Below are 20,905 nucleotides of genomic sequence, written 5' to 3'. Positions count from 1 at the left end.
AATGCACTGTGTCAGAACAGCTCTGATAAAAAGGAACATTTGTTATATTGTTATGTATAACCTCGGCACATTGATAGTGAACCCCAGCGAATGGAGGAGGGCGACTGTAGTCTGGAGGTGGGAGAGGACTGCCTGGGCCATGCTCGCCTTCAACAGTCAGGCATCGAATAAGGGGAAGACTGGAACCTCCGCAGATGTGCTGCAACCACTGCCATTACCTTGATAAACACCAGAGGAGCACTGGACACACCAAATGGGAGCAGGGCGTACTGAAAGTGCTTGAGGCACATCATGGACCGCAGATAATGCCTGTAGAGAGGCAGAATTGGGTTGTGGTAATAGACATCCTGCAACTCCAGCACTACCATCCAGTCTCACGGATCGAGGGCATACAGGATCTGAGCTAATGTGAGCATCTTGAACTTCTACTTCAAGAAGAATTTGAGAAGTCGAGGTCTAGAATAGCACAGGGACCTCTGCACTTTTTGGTCATCTGACTGTAGCAGGAATAGCAACCACAGTCTACTTCTAACGCTGGCACTCTATCGAATGCTTCTTTGGCCAAAACAGCCAGCACTTCCTGAAGGAGCAAGGAGAGATGATCCTCATTAGCCGGCGGTGAGAAGGTGGCATGGGTGGGGTGTGGGGTTTCAAGAAAGATGATGGAAGAGACCCTCTCGATGATTTGAAGAACCTTCTTGTCTGATATTATGGACTGCCAGTGACACATGTGAGGGTGAATCCTGCTTTTCACTGGGTGCCAGTGCTGGTATAATGGCAAACTAAAGGGGCTTGGGCAGCGCCTGCAGGGGTGGGTGGGGAGAGGACAGTGGACAACGTAGTTTGAGGGAACCATGTCTGCAACCAAAAAAGACTGAGAGGCCCGTTGGCCTTGTTGGCTGGGCAGGAAAGGACGCAGTCGGTATCACCTATCGTAGCCAAGGAAGGGGCAAAAAGCAGACTGAGATTGCCAAAAAGTCACAGATAGGCCCAAAGATTTGGCCATAGCCCAGCTGTTTTTCAAGCGCTCTAGTGCTGAGTCTGCCTTTTCACCAAAGAGGTGAGAGCCATCAAGGGGCATGTCCATTACAGACGCCTGGACATCCACTGAAAAGCCACTGGTTCTTAACCAGGCATGGTGTCCGACGACGCAAACGCTCTGCTTAGTGAGCCAGTTGTGTACAGCCCACATATGATGGTAAACTTTGCTGCACCTCGCTTGTCATCAATTGCTTGGTTGAGTATGGCATGGAACAGTGTGTGTGTGTGTGTGTGTGTGTAGCGGCCCAAAAGACAGACAGTGTTCATCAACCGCAGTGCTAGGCTGACGGAAGAGGACATTCTCTTGACAAAAGTGTCCGCCTTTTGAAATCCCTTTCCAGTGGAGAGCTAGGGAACGTGCCAGGGTTAACTTTGGAGGTTGAAGCTTGGACCACCAAGCCCTCTGACGTGGAATGCTGGTTGTGGCTGGTTGAGGAAACCATGGTCCCCAGGAGCGGGGCGATGGCAGCTGGCAATCGCCCTCTGCACAGGAGCGCCTGTGCAGGGCTTGGGCCAGGCCCAAAGCAGCACATCTATGAGGGCTTTATTGAATGGGAGGAGAGGTTCAATAGGGGCGACTCCTGGCAGAAGCACCTACTGAACCTCTTGACAGCCAATGAGGGCAGCATTAGGTCCAGGACCTCAGCCACCCTCTGCACCACCACTGTAAAGGAAGCTACCTCCTCCATAGGCACGGAAGGAGGAGAGATCAAGCCAGTGTCAGGTGAGGTGTGTAGCCCAGTTGCATCAGGCAGTTCATCGTACCAATTGTCCTCTGGTTCAACAATGGGGTGGTGGAATGCATAAAGGCCTCATACCCCTCCCAATCATCTCCCTCTCCAGGCCTATCAAAAGAAAAAGGCTCCGTCTTTCTCTCTCTTCAAAACCCCTTACCTTTTGGGACACCTGTTGACACTCCCTTGAACCATGGAAGTGTCTAGAGGCATCTCAGGAGATCAGGGGGCTTTCATTGCCTCTGCAGAAGCCTGTGTTTCAGGTGAGTGGCTGTGACACCACAACTGCGGGGCTTCGGCAGCGCCGGGAACGACAGCACTGGAGCGGACTCAGTGGATGGTCGCTGTCTTGTGGGTGGAGTTGCTCTAGATCCTGCACCAGATCCTTGGGGCCTGAATGGCACCAAGGGCAGACCCACTGGCGGGAATCCAGTTGGGGCACTTTTCGAACCCGTAGGCCCAAAGGCATTCCTGAGCGGTCCGGCAACCCAAATATGAAGTGTATGGCCTCATAAAACTCCTTGAGTAGGGCCAGGGCGCTCTGGCTCCTGGAAAATCTGGGAGGTACAAAGCAGACCCAGGCACAAGTTCTGCGGAGGAGTGAGGCCTTGAGCAATGTTGTCATTCCTGTGCCTCACCTGAGGACTTGGACTGGTGTGGTGAAGTAGAAGAATGCTTCGACTTCCTTTGTTTGTGGAACTTACCCGACGACTTTGACTGGGATGACAATCCTCGGAAGAGGCTCCACAAGAAAAACTAAGACCTTCTGCATGACCGGGACCGAGAGCGTTGAGGAGGCACCTGTCATGGTGCACTGAGGAGCTACAGGGGGACATTTCCTCAGTACCTTCGGTTCATGCCACGACAGTCCTCGCAGGCCTCGGAGTCATGATCCTGCTCCAAGCACCACAAACAAACCAAGTGTGACAGGTAACAGAGGGTCTGAAGCCTTCTGACTTCTTAGGGGAAATCCCGAGCACAGCAGAATAATTTGTTTTTCAAAAACAGCTTGAAAAAAGGTCAGTCAAAAATTCATTGGGGGGGGGGGTAGTTCTCTTCTGGAAATCCACTGACTGGTGCGAAAAGAACTGATAACAGCATGATGGGGTAAAGCATATATGCACAGCCCCCAACAATTCCGGCGCAGAACGCAGGGGTAGTGCTCAAGAATTTTCAGATCCAGTCTGATGTCTGGTGATAATTCTGAGGTAAGAATTCTACAGCTAGAAGTATCTAGTAGATTTATTAGTTGGGGTGGATGGAGGTCCACCACAAGTAATATCTATCACTAAACTGTTGGGTCCAGTAAAACGTTTTAGTAGTTTAACAATAACACACAGCCCCTGGTAGCTATGGCACAGAGCAAACAGACTTAACTTAGAGAAAATGTCTAAAACATTTAGAAGCACTAAAACAGTTAAAATGTTGAAGACACAACATAATGAAATCAGACTTTAATTCATAAAAGAGAGAGCAATGTATAAATCAAATGACATCAAAAGGACAAACACAATGAAGGGAGTCAGACATGAATTAAAGATTGAATGATAATTAAATTAAATATTGAATTAAAGATTGAACGATATAAATGCATATGAATTAAATATTTAGTTAAAAATAGCTCCAAAAAGCACTAATGCCCAAGTTTCTTACCTTCGGTAACGATATATCTGTAAGAAACATTAATTAGTTAGATTCCTCACCTTAGAATAACCCCCAGGCATTAGACTGGATCCGGAATGTTTTCATCAGCAGTACCCCTGCGTGTCAGTAGGCGTCGTCTGCGGCTCCGCGTCCGTCGTCGGCGTCGTGATCGCCGGGATGACGTCGGAGTACTTAGACGCCGCCCTCGTGCGCTGACGTCCGTTCTGTACACAGCTTTCCGCGCCAGGAACGCAGAGCCATGCAAGAAACAGACACTGGTGCCATGAAACTAGGGCCCTGAAAGGGATGATCCTAACCCTAGATATCGGTTTGCAGAACGGGGAGGATGGGTGGGGCGGTAAGGAATCTAACTAACTAATGTTTCTTACATATATATCTTTACCGAAGGTAAGTACCTTGTGCATCTGGAAGAAACACGTTAGTTAGATTCCTTACCTAAGAATAGATACCCCAGCAATACCAACCCTGGTGGTGGGTCTGCGAACCAAGATCACACCAGGTATTCCTGGAGAACCGAACGGCCAAAGAAGCCATCCCTCCAGACTTGGCTGTCGAGGCAGTAGTGCTTGGCAAACGTGTGCAGCGAGGCCCACATAGCTGCCTGACAAATGTCCTGCGAAGGGACTTCCCGTCCAGTGCAGTAGTAGCCGCCGTGGCCCGTTTGGAATGGGAGCACAGCCCCTCAGGAGGATCCTTTTTAGCTAAGGAATAACAGACCTTGATGCACAAAACGACCCACGAGAGATGGTCCGTTTGTGCACCGCCCGTTCCTTCTTGGTCATCCACCCGGAACTGTTGTGTGCGGTTCAGGTAAAAAGAAAGCGCACGTTTTGGGTCCAAATGGTGGAGTCTCTCTTCCTCTTTCGAAGGATGCGGAGGCGGAAAGAAGGTGGGCATGGTTATGGTCTGGCCGATGTGAAAGGGAGTACCCACCTGGGGTAGAAAAGAAGGACGAGTCCTCAGAACAACTTTGTCCGGATGGACAGAGAGGAAAGGAGGCTTAGAGGAAAGAGCCTGGAGCTCACTCAGTCTTCTGGCAGAGGTGATGGCAACCAGGAAAGCAGTTTTGAGAGTCAGAAGACGAAGAGGACAGTTGTGGATTGGCTCAAACGGAGCACACATCAGATAGGTTAATACCAGATTCAAGTCCCACTGAGGCATTACTAAAGGAACAGGAGGAAACATGCGAGTAATGCCTTTCAAGAACCTATTTACAACAGGGAACTTAAAGAGAGAAGGCTGATCAGGAAGCCTCAAGAAGGCTAAAACAGCTGAAAGATATCCCTTGATGGTGCCCAGAGCATAGCCCTGCTGGGCCAGGGAAAGAAGAAAGAGGAGAACCTCAGAAAGTGGGGCGAAAAGGAGATCCACAGCCTTTGCTGTGCACCATGCCATAAATCTGTTCCACCTGCAGGCGTATACCATTTTTGTGGAGGGACGCCGGGCTGCCAGAATGACATCACAGACTTCAGGAGGCAAGTCAAATGGCATCAACTGCCGCCGCTCAATCTCCACGCATGGAGGTGGAGGCTGGACAGGTTCGGGTGGAGGACCGTCCCCTGCTGCTGCGACAGAAGTTCCTCCTGAAGAGGCAGTTGAATGGGGGGATCGATTGACAGACTGAGTAGCTCGGGATACCAGTATCTTCGTGCCCAATCCGGAGCCAGAAGGATGACTTGGGCCCGGTCGCGCCTGATCTTCTTCAGCACTCTGGGCAGAAGTGGTATAGGCGGAAAGGCGTATAACAGACCGCAACTCCACTCGCGATGAAAAGCATCTCTGAGCGAGTGCCGCCTTGGAAACTCCAATGCGCAGAACTGATGACATTGCGCGTTCTCTTTGGTGAAGGATAGATGTAACCAAGGCTCTTCCCACTGCTGAAAGAGACCTTGCGCCACGTTCGAGTTCAGGCGCCACTCGTGATCCATCATGCACCAACGGCTGAGTTTGTCCGCCCTGGCGTTCAGAGAACCTGCCAGGTGTTGAACCACCAGGGTGATGCCCCGATGTTCCAGCCATATCCAGAGGCGTACAGCCTCCTGACAAAGGGACCACAACCCCACCCCGCCCTGTTTGTTGCAATACCACATGGCGGTGGTGTTGTCCATGAACACCTGCACTACACTTCCCCGGACAGAGGGAAAAAAATGCGTTCGGTGCAAGTCGGATTGCCCGCAGCTCCAGAAGGTTGATATGGAGCCGGGACTCCGCCGGAGACCAGAGGCCTCTGATCTCTGCCTCTCCCATGTGGCCCCCCCATCCCAGGAGGTAAGCACTGTGTGCTCTGGTTGGGGAAGGGAGAGGGATCTGCCACTGACCCAATCGCGATCCGTGAGCCACCACTGCAACTGTCTCTCAGTGCCCTCCGAGATCAGGACGTGGTCGGACAGGTTGCCCTGATGTTGTGCCCACTGGAACTTTAGGTCCCACTGCAGAGCCCGCATCCGCCATTGGCATGATGCACCAACAGGATGAAGGAGCCCATCAGTCCTAGTAGCGGTAGGGTCAACCGAACCGAAACTCGGGATAAAGGCTGAAAGATCGGACTTAGAGGCTGAATATCCCGTACCCGCTGCTCGGGAGGATAAACCCAAAACTGTGCCGACTCCAGAACCGCTCCGATGAAGAGGAGCTTTTGGGAGGGACTCAGGTGTGACTTCGGCACGTTGATGGAGAACCCCAGCGAATGCAGGAGGTCGGCCGTAGTCTGGAGGTGGGAGACGACCGCTTGGGGCGAGAACCGCCTTCAACAATCAGTCGTCAAGATAGGGGAAGTCTGGAACCCCTGATCCGCCCAGTTGAGCTGCGACCACCGCCATCACCTTCGTGACCACCCGAGGGGCACTGATGAGACCGAAGGGGGGCACGGTAAACTGAAAGTGCTTGTGGCCCACCGTGAACCGCAGGGAGCCCCAGTGGGCCGGCAGGACGGGAATGCGGAAATAAGCGTCCTGCAGGTCCAATGCTACCATTCAGTCTCCAGGGTCCAGGGCAGCCAAAACCTGAGCTAACGTCAGTATCTGGAACTTCTCCTTCCGGTGGAAGCCGTTGAATCACCTGAGGTCCAAGATAGGGCGTAGGCCCCCTTTGCCCTTCTTGGGAACCAAAAAGTAGTGGGAGTAACAACCTCGTCCCACTTCTGGGCCAGGAACGCTCGATGGCCCCCTTGGCCAAGTGGGACGTAACTTCCTCCCGTTGAAGTTGCAAGTAATCCCCCGACATGCGGTGGTACTGCGGTGGCATGTCTGGAGGGGTCGCCTAGAAGGGGATGGAGTAGCCCCCACCTGTCCGAAATGATGGTACGGCAGTGGAGCAGGTGATGGCGAACTCTGCCTCCTACTGGCATGGAATGGGCCTGAATGTTGGACTAGGAAGGCTTTGAGGCAGATGCGGATGTGGACTGACCGTCTCTCTGTCTCCCTGCTCCGCCGGAATGCACGTCCGTGACCACATTGAGGTTGGTTCTGCGGCATTTGGCCGCCCTGCGCAGCACCACAGAATAAGTAGCTCCCGCCTCCGTAGCCAAGGAAGGAGGAGAGATAAAACCAGTGTCAGGCGAAGTGTCTAGACCACTGGCCTCCCCTAGCTCATCTGCCCAGGACCCTTAATCGGACCCGCGGGGCCCGTAGGCACGCCGGCAGGCTTCGACTGCGGGAAGAGACTCCTCATGGCCATGAGGAAAGCTCGAATCTTGCCCAGAGTCGCATTGAGTCCAGGGACCGGAGAATGTGGGACCGGATGCGACTCATGCGGCTCCCGCGGAGCCGCGCGGGTGGTGCCATCCGAACCCTCTGCTGAGTCGCGCGACCGGCGAGGGGAGTCAGAAGAGCAATGTCGTCTCTTCAACTTCTTTTTGCCATGCCTCGACTTAGCTGAGTGCGAGGACTTTGATCCCGACGTACTGGGAGGACTGCGGCTCCGCGACCAGTCCCTCGTCTTCCTCCTCGAGCGGCGCGGAGCCGACTGCCGGATCCCGAGGAGCTTGCGGGACCGCTCCCACCTAGCTTTCGACATCAAGGCCCAGCAGTCAGGGCACGACTTGTCATCGTGGTCGGCCCCCAGACAGTAGAGACACCGGCGGTGTGGGTCGGTAACAGACATCAGTCGGTGACAGGCGTCACACGGCTTGAAACCGGGCATCCCTACTGGCACCAGAAGTCGAAGTCGACTTAAAAAAGATAGACAAAATTGTCCAAAAAGTGAGTCAAAAAAGGACTAAGGGTACGCTCTTCCCGGATCTGTGCTTGCCGGCGCAGAAAAAAGAAATACTGCCGTCAGTGCACGAGGGCGGCGTCTAAGTACTCTGACGACGTCCTCCCGGCGATCACGACACCGACGCGGAGCCGCAGACAACGCCTACCGAAGCGCAGGGGTATTGCTGAAAAAAACTTTCCGGATCCAGTCTGACGCCTGAGCGTTATTCTAAGGTAAGGAATCTAACTAACATGTTTCTTTCAGATAGCCAATGATAGATTATGGCAGTGGTAGATCGATACCTAGGCGCGATTTTAGGTGGACCGTGATGGGGCCTAAGTCACATACACAAATTGTGAAAATATGGAAGTCAAAAAGAACCACTTCAGAAAGAGACTTTGTCACTTTTTTTAAAGGAAAACCTTGAGATTTCTTCTGGGTCCTAATGCAGAAATAGATGTTGCCATTTTTTTAGAAGAAAAATCCTCCCTGTACAGGCCCCTGCAGATGTGATAGCTGCCACTCTAGAAACGAAGGTCGGGTACCTGAAGCAGGATGGTGCACCTGTAGCTCTGCAGTTTCAGAGATTTCTAAATGGTAATTTTACAACTGTAGAATGGTATTAGTCATGTTTTTGTAGGTTTAGGAACTCTTAAGTGGGATGAAGATGAAATCCAATCAGATGCTGTGGCTTTGCCAGTCAGGTACATTTTTCCAGTAAGTCCAGCTGAAGCTCTGGAAGTAAACTTCTCAAAAGTTTCCAAACAGCCTTTTAGTGCCCAAACAACCACAGGAGTAAACTTCTAAGGTCCCTAGGACCTCAGAGGAGACACTCGGAGACTCTTAGGGTGTCAGAGAGAGACCAACCGCAGGTTGCAGCCCAGGTCCAGTTGTTACAAGTTGGTGGGCACTTAAGGAAAAAAGCCTCTTGCAGCTTGTTGTGTCCCTGCAGCCACATGGGGTCAGCCAACTGATCCTTGGAGTCCACTTCTTTGTCCTGAGTACCTGTGGGAGCAGGTCTAACCCTTCAATTCCCTTCACATGTATCAAACAGGAGGTGCAGTCCTTTGTGTGTTCTTCAAAAGGTCCAGAGAATGTTCTGAGGAGTGCATTATTTATGCCCACCACCACCTGGTGGGTAGTGGTGACTCATGGACACCACCTAACCAGTAGGTTGAATGTCTACAGGGGCAAACCTACCCACGTTTTCAGTAGTTCCTGCTTGCCTTTCTGCAAACAGGCCCAGAATGCCTTGTGCCAGAGAAATGCAGAGTCTTCAGCCACACTAAAGTTGGACTTGGTAAAGGGAAGCAAGGACTCAGAAGTAAACGAACAGGCTGTCAGCTCGCTGTAAGGACATTGTTTGGCCTAAATGGAGGGCAGCTGCAATGCTTCAGCTGCCTACCACTGCAAATGAGGCACTCGCTTCCATTAGAAGGCCCATGTGGGGAATTAAGCTCTGTCTCTGGTGAGGTGTGACGCTCCCTGGCCTTCTGCAAATGAATATATAAGGCATCATCAAAATAGTAAAGGGGATCAAGCCATTCCCATCATGGCCATCATCAACATCTTGGAGTAACCCCTCCTCTTGCATAGGAGCAAAGTCAGGACCAAAAAGATAACGGTGCCTCTGCTAATAAGTGCGACATGGCAGAGGCGTCAGATTCTATCATGACAGGTTGAACTTTTGCAATTTTGTAGCGTACAACAATGGCATCAGCACAAAGTCCTTATTTAGTGCTGCTGGTGTCAACACTGCTGATGGTGTTGCCAACATTGGCAATGGTGTTGCAGGGACCGCCATGGATCTCAGGGCTGGAGATGAAGTCTGTACCAGGGACAGTATAGGCCCTGTAATAGGTTTCAGGGAACAGATGGCACCAGGAATAGACATGCTGACTGTACCCGGTTATGGGCCCCCGCAATTCCTTGTCGTCCAAAGGTGCACCAGAAATAGTCTGGAGCGCACAGACTATTTGCCTCATAGCCTCCTTGAAGGCCTCAATCTACCGTAGGGTTTGACAATGACCTTGGAAATTCAGGCCATGTGGGGATAAGGCGAGGAATCAGTTTCGTGGCCAGAGATCTTGAAAGGGTGTGACTAACATCATGTGCCCTCCCACCTTTTCTTTGGAGTCAGAGTGGAGGGTTGGGGTCGAGTCCCGCTTTACTTTCTTATGCTTGTGCTTGGTCTTGGTCTTATCTCTGGAGTTCAAGCACAAATTTGAGCAGTTATTGGAACAGGCTTAGGATCAGGACCGATTCCTTGCCTGAGACAGACCTACGCGAAGGCCAAAACCACTTCTTGTGTTTGGCGACATACAGCTTCGCCTCCCAGTCTAAGATCTCCTTCAGATGCATGAAGGTGCACATATTGCGCTATTCAGAACCATGACCCCAAGTTCAGACACCAAAAACACATCCCATGCAGATCTGTGACCAACATCTGCTTTCTACATTTGTCGCCTGACTTGAAACCTGTTGTTTTGGGGGGGAGACATTATTCCCTAGTACACTGTTGAAATCATTCAGTTGTCAGAAAAACCAACAATGTTGGGAGTGGAGCTCCGATTCCATGTCGGAAGGCACAGAAAGAAAGGAACTGACAGCATGTAGGGTTGGCACTTATATAGCACTCTGCTCTGTCACTTCTGGGTCGGTATGGAATCAGCGTGGAGCTACACAGCACTACCTAGCGACGCAAGTGAGCACTGCTTGGAGAAAGGTTTTTCGGAACCAGTCTGGCACCTGGGGAGTATTGTAAGTGAGGAATATGCAAAAGTATACAAAAGAAAATGGTGCAGAAGTAAATTTATCACTTCAGCAAGAAAGAACATACCAGGTAATCAACTGACAATGCGTTTGTTATAATTTTGGGAAGTCAGGAAAAATGATGGTGAGAGAAAAAAATAAGAAAGCCTGTATTTTCTGAAGTGCTACTTTACCTTTAGTTCCTGTGGATGTGAAGTGAAAGCTTTCACTTTCCTGACGGCCTGGGTCCCCCGTAAAACCAGAGAAAGGCGGGTGAGTTGCCCAGTGATGCAGCTGATATCGACACGCTGCAAGGAATGAACATAAAACTGCCAGATCTGAATTGGAGCAGCGAGCCAGGGATCCCTGTATTGGAAAATAAAGTAATCAGACAAGTAAGGCTGGGCACAATTTATTTTTCTGCAGATTACAGGTTTTGTCAACTAAAATATTGCACATATGAAAACATGTATAGTGTCAGTTACACTGAAAACTATTACTTAGTTGCTGTGCTGTCAGTTTGGGGACTACATCTTTGCATGTATGATCACAATTCATACAAACTACCATTTGTAATTGTTCAAATGTAGATCATTTCTGCTGTATCTTTTGCAAGACTTCAGTAGACAGGAAAATGAAAATGCAATGTCAGGTGGATTAAATGGCCCACAGATGCTGCTTGGCAAGGAAATCAAATACTTTCAGGGCTTACTTTAACTTCAGTAGAATATATCTGAGTTGTGGAATTACTATTGGTCAATGTCCATAACATATTGATTGGAGTCAAGGTCAACATGTTATCGTATTTATTTTGGCTTCTGGACAAATAGGCCCAACCCCTGTATTACAAACCCTTCAGCTTCCAGGTTATGGTACCACAGTATGGATCTAAAAAAGAGGATTGTCTGTAACTAAAGTAAGATCTGATTCTCTATGTAAAATTGTATAAATCTCTAAATGTAAATAATTAATGGCAACACCTTTACTCTTAAGAGAAGCGCTTAAGAGGGAAATGTAGTGTGATGTGAGCACAACTTTCATTACTGACAGGGTTCCTGTATAAAAGAGTGTACATGAGTTTGCAATTTAACAATTTGAGGCTGTTTTAATATTTACAGAGTGCTTCCTGATTATAGGCAAACCCATTTATGAGCTTGGAGTCAAGATTGGTGATTGTTTGCTATAACATGTACATGAATTTGCAACTTAAATAAAAAAAACTTTTTGCTAAACTATTGTGCAACTTTAGATACCATTTGTCTGACACATCATAAAGTATAGCCTGGCTGATGTATGCTAATATTAAAAGAAGATTAGTAAAGGAGAATCAGTGAGAACAACTTACTTGCAATGAGAAAATAAATTAAGGGTGGAATTCTTAAAAAAAAGTCCCAAAAGTTCACATCTAGGTATATGTCCTAGAACTAATGCAGATTTACAAACTGAAAGAATTTACAAGAGCTTACAGAAGTGGGTCTGGAAACTGTACTTGCTCATGTCTAAATTTAACCGGAGTTTGCAAATTCTCCTTACCTACAACCCTCTTCACCCACTCAGAAAGTATTAATTTAGCCGGTCAAGAATATACTTCCAACTTTTCCCAGTGTAGGGTGAAAACAGATAAAAATTGGTGAATTCCCTAGATATGTTAATTTGCTTGTGTGCACAAACTTGCAGGGCATTTAAAACCTGGTTCTACTGTCTCCTGCCTACTTCCAGCCCCTACATGTAGATGAGCAGCAATGTGGCAAAGTCAGAGCCTTGCTAGAATCCAAATCCTGATATAACATGAGCCTTAACACGATCAAAGAGACTATTATCAGAATATTGAAAATGCAGCCATCATTTCTAAACTCACTACACAGCACCTAAAAGACCACATTGATTGATTTTTTTATTGGACAAGTAGATTTCTGAAGCATCCTGTGCCTTGGACAAGTAGATATTGTGTATTTTCCACTCCCCTGTATATACAGAGGTAGCCCCAATCTCGGACATATTTTATTACATTTCGGCAAATATTTGGACCTTGACCTTCAAATGGACATTATAACCAGATCATATGAGGCTAGAAGTCCTGTTCAAAGGCATTCCATCGAATATGTAATGTCTATAATGATATTGTTGGAAATGGGGGTCTCTAGTTGGCAGAGGTAGGTACCTTTGTCCAAATAGGGATCCTTGCTTCTAGTCAGGGTAAGGGGCTACACTTTAAAAAAAATAACCCCTGCTCACCCCCTTGCTAGCTTGGCACGAGCAGACAGGCTTATCTCAGAGGCAGTGTGTAAAGAATTTGTGAACACATACAGTGAAGACACTACAAATGGAAATCACACCAGTTTAGAAAAATCTGTATTCTTTACTCGACTTAACACAAGACCCAATGACAAAAATCCACATTACTGTAATCAAAAATAAGGCTTTAGAATCGCAGAAAATAGCTTAGTTCAATGTGGGTGGTAAATGCGACACTTTACTCTCAAAGTACCTGGGATGCGTCACGCAATACAAACAAAAGGGTCGCAGGGAAGTTGATGTGCCTTACACTCAGGGGAGTGGATGCATCGGTTCTTGAGGCTCGCTTTTATACTTTGTGGGGAGTTGATGCGTCGTTTCTTGCTGCGGCCCGGTGTCGCTGCGACAAGATGGCACATTGATGCGATGCGATGATCCGGAATGATGCAACAAAATGTTGTCTTTGATGTGATGCACCAACGTTGGATGTGATGCGTGCACGCCAGACGGCCATGCAGCAAACACGGTAAATTCTGAACCACGGCCGGCCCTGTGACACGCTTCTCCAGTGATGCGACAGCGACCTCTGCGGCGGCGACACGCTTCTCCAGGGATGTGACACACTTCGTCAGTGATGCGAAGATGAACAGCTGCGGCGGTGGACGCTCTCCGGCGATGCGATGGCAACTGCTGCAGCGGCGACACGCTTCTCCTCTTTGTATCGCGCTTCCAGGTCCCAGCGACACGCAGTCTTCTCAGAGGGCCCATCAACAGTAGGGACCTCTCTGCAGGTAGAATTCCCAGCAAGATAATTCAGGGAAGCTGGTGGTGAAGTCTTGTATCCCTGAGACTTTAGGCAGGAGGCAAGCACACTTCAAGTTCTTGGAGATTCTTCCACAAGATTATGAAAAGTTCACAAAAGTCCTTTTCCCCTTTCCTTGGCAATAGAGTAACCACCGCAGGCCAACCCCAGAAATAGCAGAACAGCACAGGGCAGTCTCCTCCTTCAGCTTCCTTGGTTCTTCTCCTTGGCAAAGTTTTGTCTTGATCCCCAGTAGTGATCTAAAGTTCTGGCTCCCAATATTTATACTAGTAAATCCTTTATCCTCTGAAGTCAGAGGGTGCCTGTGCCCAGCCAAAACCAGTTTTGTGCAGCTTCCTTGCAGGAGGTGGAGACAGCATTGTTGAAAGCAGACCGGGCCCAGGTATCTGAAAAGAAATCTCCTCCCCCTGCTCTCTACTGTATGAGGGCTCAGGTTAGTGAAGGGAAATCTCCTCCCCCTAGTCTCTATTCAATGCAGGCCCTATTCAGCCAAGCCCTGACTAATCAGACTGCTGGCGCAAGGTCCTCTCCAGTCCCCTGTCACTCACAAACCAGATATGGAATACACAAACTTAACAGAGGCATGCTGGATGGTTAGGCAAGAAAATACCTACTTTCCGAAAGTGGCATTTTCAAACACAGAATGTAAAATTCACCCACACTAAAAGATGTATTTTAATATTCTGAGTTCAGGCATACTAAACTCGAATTTCTATCTTGTTCCCTGGGTCAGTTAGATATAAGATGTTATAATCAAATTGCCCATTCTGGCCTATGCGAGCAGGTAGGCTTGCAATAGTGAAAAATGAAATTGGCTGTAATTCTCTATCAGGACATGCCACACACATCAGGGCATGTCCTACCTTTAACATACAATGCACCCTGCCCATGGGGGTACCTCGGGCCTACCTTAGGGGTGACTAACATGTAGAAAAAGGAATGTTTAGGGACTGGCAAGTGGGTGCACTTGCCAAGTCGACATGGCAGTCCCAGACTGCACACAGGCTCTGCAATGGCAGGCCTGAGCCACACTTTACAAGCTGCTTCTGTGGGTGGTACAATCAGTGCTGCAAGCCCACTAGCAGCATTTGATTTACAGGCCATGGGCAAACATGGTTCACTTTACTAGGGTCTGACAAGTAAATCAAATAAGCCAATCATGGAGTCACTAATCCATTAAAACAATTTTCAATAGAGAGCATATGCACTTTAGCACTGATCAGCAGTGGTAAAGTGCCCAGAGTTATGAAACCACCAACAACAGGTAACAAACAATACAGCAAATCAACACCCCAATATGCATATGTGAAAAACCACCATGGTGCGTGCTCGAAAAGAATCAAAAAGAATTAAATGTGCTCAAAACCTACACCACTACGTGCTAAGCTCCAAAGGTGTGTTCAATCTAAATAAAAGAAAACTTTAAAGAAAAAGTTACAGAAAATCGACATTGTCATGATTAAGAAATGTAAACAACTAAGTGCAGAACTCAAACTAGAAAAATATCTCACTGTGTGTACCAGCATGACATCTAAAAGTTCAAAATTTCACAGCCACAATCGGATTCTTCTTTTGTTTAAATTGAACAAACCTTTGGAGCTTAGCACGTAGTGGTGAAGGTTTCGAGCACATATAATTCTTTTTGATCCTTTTCGAGCATGCACTATGGTGGTTTTCACATAGCATATTGTGGTCCTTTACTAACTTTGATTGACTCTCTTTTTAGCTCTAGCTACCCCTGAGGAAGGGAATTCATGCCCGAAATGCATTGGGACGTTAGCAGTATAAATACCCAGGTGAACACATTCTGTGTGCCGATGAAAGACGACTGGATGGGTATTTCTCATGCATTTAAAGTTTGGAATTCACCTGTTTGACTGAAAAAGTGTACATTCAGAGGATAATGGTTAAATTTGGTTAAAACATGGATTACTTGGTTGAACTTGTACAATACTGCAAGTATAGCTCTTGTAATTTCTGCATCACAGTGCAGCTTGAATCTGGTGTGGAACCATGCACTGGTATTTTCTTGACTAACTGTTGTGTTCAGGGACAAAACACATATCAACACTGCATGCAAATCCTTGCCTGGAGCATATCAAAGTGTTGTTTAGATTATTAAACTAGGAGTGCATTCTATCAAATACAATGTTCTTAGTACTTTTAAAAAGTTGGCATTTTCTTGCCTTAGCAACACAAAATGATGATGGACGGAATACTGATCATTGTCAACCATTCCCCGCCAGTCACAGATCTGGGTTAAATCTATTGATTCTGGCCTAGGAAGGTCTTGACCTCGCACTTCAGGCTGGACTATTCACATGGGGAACAGGGTCAAGATTGATTTGCATATGGCTGGACCCGAACTGGCTTGGCATGGTGAGCAAAAGAACAATGGGGGTGAGTATTTGACAAGTTTCAGCACTCTGTCCATCATTTTGTTGTGTTTGTGGTTTTCTTCCCTTAGCCATTTGGTGGCTGCATCTTGTCTCTGGTCACATGACTGTGTGTAGTTGGTAGTTGGGCTTTGAGTATTCCTCCTAGACAGCCACGCACATTGGGAGCTTAGGTGTGACTAGATGGGCCCTCACTGGCAGGATGGGAGAGAGAAGCTGGACGCAGCCTCACTTACACCTGAATAGGCCTGTGTCCTGACCACACGAAAAGGGCCTAATAACCCTGCATTGTCACTCCAGCCAGCTTGGAGCCAGCGCAGGGGAGTCAGAGGAATCTTTGCATGTCAAAGCCACTTTCTAGAAGCTTCTCCTACCTTCCAGGACCAGACACCACCACTTCAGTACACTTCTGGACCTGTGGCTACTCTGCCAGGAAGGACTGCTATGCTGCTGTCGGACTCCCACTCTGCTGGACTGCACTCCGCTGGCCTCCTGCTTTGCTGTGCTAAATCTTGCCTGGGTGAGAAGGGCTGGATCTGTATCTCTTGAACCCGGGACCCAGAGTGACTCCAACGGCAAGTTGGCTGCCTTCCTGATCTGAAGTCTCACGGACTTAACAGGCTTCCAGCAACCATGCATCTGCACCTAGACTCTGCTATCTGGATTAGAACTGCTGCAAAGACTTGCATTGCTGCTGCAACCCACATCATCTTCAGAATCACCGCCGGCCAGGCCCTCGAATCTCTCGTCGATGGCAGCCTTGCGATGATGCAGGACTCTGCATCCCAGTCTCGCAACTTTTGGGACTGGCACATTGCCCCAACTGTGTGTTGTTTCCCTTACACAGGACTTCGCAGGATCCTTGACGTGGACGCAAAAGGGCCTCACCGCATTACGGAACAGATGCATTGCCTTGGCTGCACAACACATCTTTGACACACATCCATGCAACGCACGGATTGAAGGTATTTTTGTTCAGCAGGCCTAACTGGGTCCCTGTAGCTGGCCCGCACTGCTTCGCTGTCTGCCTGAACTTGTGACTTTGTCTCAGTCTGGCATGACCAGATATCCACAGTTGGCCCATTACTTTCAATATCTCTGGTTCTACTAAGTGGATTTTGTCGTTTTGATCTTGTTTTATTTATTATAAATCAGAATATTTTTCTAATGCTACTTTGGGCTTCTTTTGTGGCGTGCTTTCACTGTGTTACTGTTTGAAGTGTTGCACAGATACTTTACACATTGCCTCTAAGTTAAGCCTGACAGCTCTGTGCCAAGCTACCAGGGGGTTGAGCACAGGTTAATTTGGGGGTTGTTTCTAAACTTTGTCTTCCACTTACCAAGGATGGTCACTTCAAGCAAGATGAGAACTGAAGTAGGTACAAGCCTGAGAACAGGAGTGGTAGTAGGACTGCAGCTTTGAGTGCAACTTCCCTCATTTCTTGCACTTGGTGATGTGCATTTTCACTTCCTGCTCCCTGATGGAGTTCGGGTGCTTGTGGGAGCATTTTTTACATTCTTTGATGTTGTACCTAGACGCCACATGCAGACAGTAGGGGTATCCATGATGTGTGTATCCATGATAGACATCTGATTCCTGCCGCTGATGCATAGTTTGGAGCCTGTGGTCTCCAAGAGAGATATTTTCCTTATCACACTGTCTTTGGGAGACAACTTTTGGTGTAGGTAAACTGACAAAGTAGGGAGCGGAACTCCAGTTCCACATTGAACGCCACAGAAAGAAAGGCTCTATGTTGTCACTTCCTGGGACAGCGCAAGGCTTCATGAAGCCAATGACACCACTTGTCAGCACGCAGACGTGGTTGCAATGAAATCTTCCAGATCAAGACTGTCACCAGATGTGACTTCTAACCACAGGAACCTGTGGCTGGAAGTATTTGCAGAAGAGAGAAGAACTTAAATCTGTAGTGCAGCATTTTAAGACTGCAGCCTTCAAATGACATATTTATATCACCATACCAGCTAATAAAGCAAAGAAGAGTGAATAAGTGCTATATGCATTTTAAATATAATATTCATAAAGAGGGTTGCTTCATATCAAAACCATAAATAATTTTACAGACAATTAAAAAATTGCTTTTTCTACTTACGTATAGATGGTAACAAAGAACTTTTTTATCTGTGGGCTAGGACCTGCAGATACTTTCAAAAATACATCTTGTGGTTCTCCTGGACCCTAAAGGAAGAAAGAAAATATTTTATTGGATGCATTCTTTACAATAGTGATCTGGATTTCTATATATTCAAGGGCTCATGTGGTATCTTCCTTTAGTTTTAGCTCACCCTATTCGTTCTACATGTGGAAGGTTCAAATTAGAATGTTGAGTAAGAACAAATGATGAGATGTGATTCAACTGCCAGTGGAGAGGCTGATGCAGTCCATGGCTGAGATGCTTTATAAATAAACTGCTTTTGTTGAACATCTGAAGTTTCTGTGTGGATCCTTTATGGTATGAGACTTCACAAGCCACCTTAGAATAATATACGAAGGCATGCGGTCCACATAAAACATTGCTCCCATTGTGACATAGGTAGTGTTACAGGTACATAAACTTTCCTTGCCCATCATGAGGTCTGCATTAATATTCAGAAGCATTCACCATGGAAACATATCCACACACTGGTAAAATGATGAGACTATCAAAATCCGTGATGGAACAGAAGGGTAATAACAGCACAAACCTTTGGCTAAATGGAATCCCTGGTGCTTAGCTGAGATACGATAGGTCAACTTGAGTCAACTATGGAATATGTCTTAATGGGAAATGTTCTGAGATGCAACAACAATGTTACACCTCCAGTTCAGTGTAAAGGATTCTATAGTTATCAAATGGGACGTACAATCAAACAAGCCATTAAATAAAGCTGTGGAAGAAACAATGTCTGTCATTATAACACTAAAGGAAGTAGCCAGTTCTCTCACGATAAAACTAAATAGTTTTCCAATTATCTTGTTCATCAAAAAGGACCCAATAACCATATTTTCAGCAGGAAAATCTGCTGTTATTTCCCAGTTGGGAAAGTTCAACTATGAATAAAGCAATTGAAAAGGAGTTTGTAATTTATACAAATAATTCCACAATTACAACTCCCAAGGATCATATGTTCTTTCAAAATGTAGTATGCCAATGAGGAAAAAAATGGTGTGTGAAAGACACATGCTTTACTGGCCAAATGTAATGTACAAAAACAAGGATAATTTCCTAGAAAACAATAAAAAGAAAGCCATGCAAAATTTCAAACTAATATGTATGGAGCACTCCTCAACTTAGAACCTGATTTTACACTAAAGATCTGATCACTTTGTTCATGAAGGACTAGCCTCAATTCATTACAACACAGTCCATCTTGTTTAATCATAAAACCCACATGTTAAGATCTACAAGCAAAATTCTATCTAATAGAAATTAAAATAGGGATACAACCTCTTGTATAATACTTGGAACAGCTATCCATGGCAATAGGATGCTCATATCGGGAGAAGACGTCTACTCATCTACACCTTCCATAAATTCATGATAACTATGTGGAAAAAATCAGAGTGCTCCAACAAAACAAATCTTCCCCTTTGAGTACATATAAGAATGCAGAATCCACACCAGAGTATGACTCTGTTTTTAATTGGGGCTGGAGTGCAGGCGTCTGCTATCCTGCTGGTCCTGTCAGATGCTCAACAGCTGGAGTTCCTGCTGTGGCTATTGGTTCCGGTTCACCATGTTAAATATGTATGACCAGTACCTGAAGAACCATCACTTAACAAACTCAAATGCAAAGTATGAGTGGCGTGACCAAGTATTCACCTAAGAAAACGCACCCAGGATGGGTGCCTACAGAAACAACAACTGTTTTTAAAACAGAAAGAATACCAGGAAAATATGTGCAAAGCTACCTGGACGTAACCAGGGGTCTTAACAGTCTGCTGCTATATACCTAATCCTTACCAACATAAAAAATTAAGCTTCTGGAGATCTAGAGTGGTAGGGTATCTGCTATAATTCAAAGTGATGTTAGGATACACATGTGAGTCAAGGATCTCCTGTGATAAACCATGGTATGACTGGGTATATGAGGGAATAGTTGAGTCTGTTTTTATTTGCTCCCCTGATGTAAATGGATACCCAGGTCATTTACGAGACCAGGAAGGAGGTAGATACTTATCTGCAGCTGTGTTATGCACAAAGACAGAGTGTGTCATGAAAAAGTATACTACCACACATTTTTGGAGCTTGGCTCTCACATTTATGAAAATATGATGGACAATGATTTGACTGAGTATGCTGTTAAGAGCAAAAATGTAATACAAGTAACTACAAATATATTATCTCAGGGACCCACCACCTTGACATACATGTGGATGAATTTGGTAAAGATGTCCAACCAGAAGAATATCTTTGCCACAATGCTGACCTTGCCCCAGCCCCTCTTGCTACAGCACACACAGACTTATCTTTCAAAATACTGCACAGATGGTAAATTATACTACAGAGACATTCATAGGCCTACGTTTGTGATGAAGGCATTGTGGGAAAAGAGCAGTGCTAGGCAAAATTATTTAAACTGCATGGAGTACTTCTGCAGAAGTCCATATACCACTGAAAAAATTACATGTGAATATATTTTACAACTGCACAACAATGACTGGATAATATCAGTGAATTGGAACAGATTTAAAACATGGACCTACTTTGATTGGTTCAAAAGGTTTTTGCATTAAAACAGTCTGACTGGCTGCAAGCAGGCAAGAAGAATTCTTTTGGACATCCCACATATCCATGAAGTAGGCTTAGGAGATCAGAGTCAGAAAACTTTTTTCTGTCCAGGCAAGAAATGTAGGTGATTTTCTAATTGGCCCCTAGAGAGGGTGTGGGTGCTTTGAACAAAGAGGCACATTTCTCCCGATTCACTCCAGCAAATCATTCAGCCCAGCACTAGTACACAGGCACTTTCACAAATATATGCTTTCCTATCCACCAGGTTCTGCAAAGAGGTCACCGGCTGAAAAACGACCTCACTAGGATTCACCTACCACTTGAAGCTCTGCTGCT

General features: G+C 46.7%; 1 protein-coding gene across 1 annotated transcript in view; it reads right to left on the bottom strand.

Moving 5' to 3' along the window:
• Positions 1 to 20,905, bottom strand: part of NPHP4 (nephrocystin 4) — a 1,007,060-nt gene that overhangs the window by 148,894 nt on the left and 837,261 nt on the right. Inside the window, exons 26-27 of the mRNA XM_086921734.1 lie at positions 17,951 to 18,036; positions 10,580 to 10,751 (exon numbers count right to left, since the gene is read on the bottom strand). Of these exons, the coding sequence (XP_086777860.1) occupies positions 10,580 to 10,751; positions 17,951 to 18,036 (258 nt within the window). The remainder of the gene's footprint in view (positions 1 to 10,579; positions 10,752 to 17,950; positions 18,037 to 20,905) is intronic.

This window comes from Lissotriton vulgaris, chromosome 5 (assembly GCF_964263255.1).
Source record: "Lissotriton vulgaris chromosome 5, aLisVul1.2, whole genome shotgun sequence".
Lineage (NCBI taxonomy): Eukaryota > Metazoa > Chordata > Amphibia > Caudata > Salamandridae > Lissotriton > Lissotriton vulgaris.
This window is presented reverse-complemented; position numbering and strand designations above follow the sequence as displayed.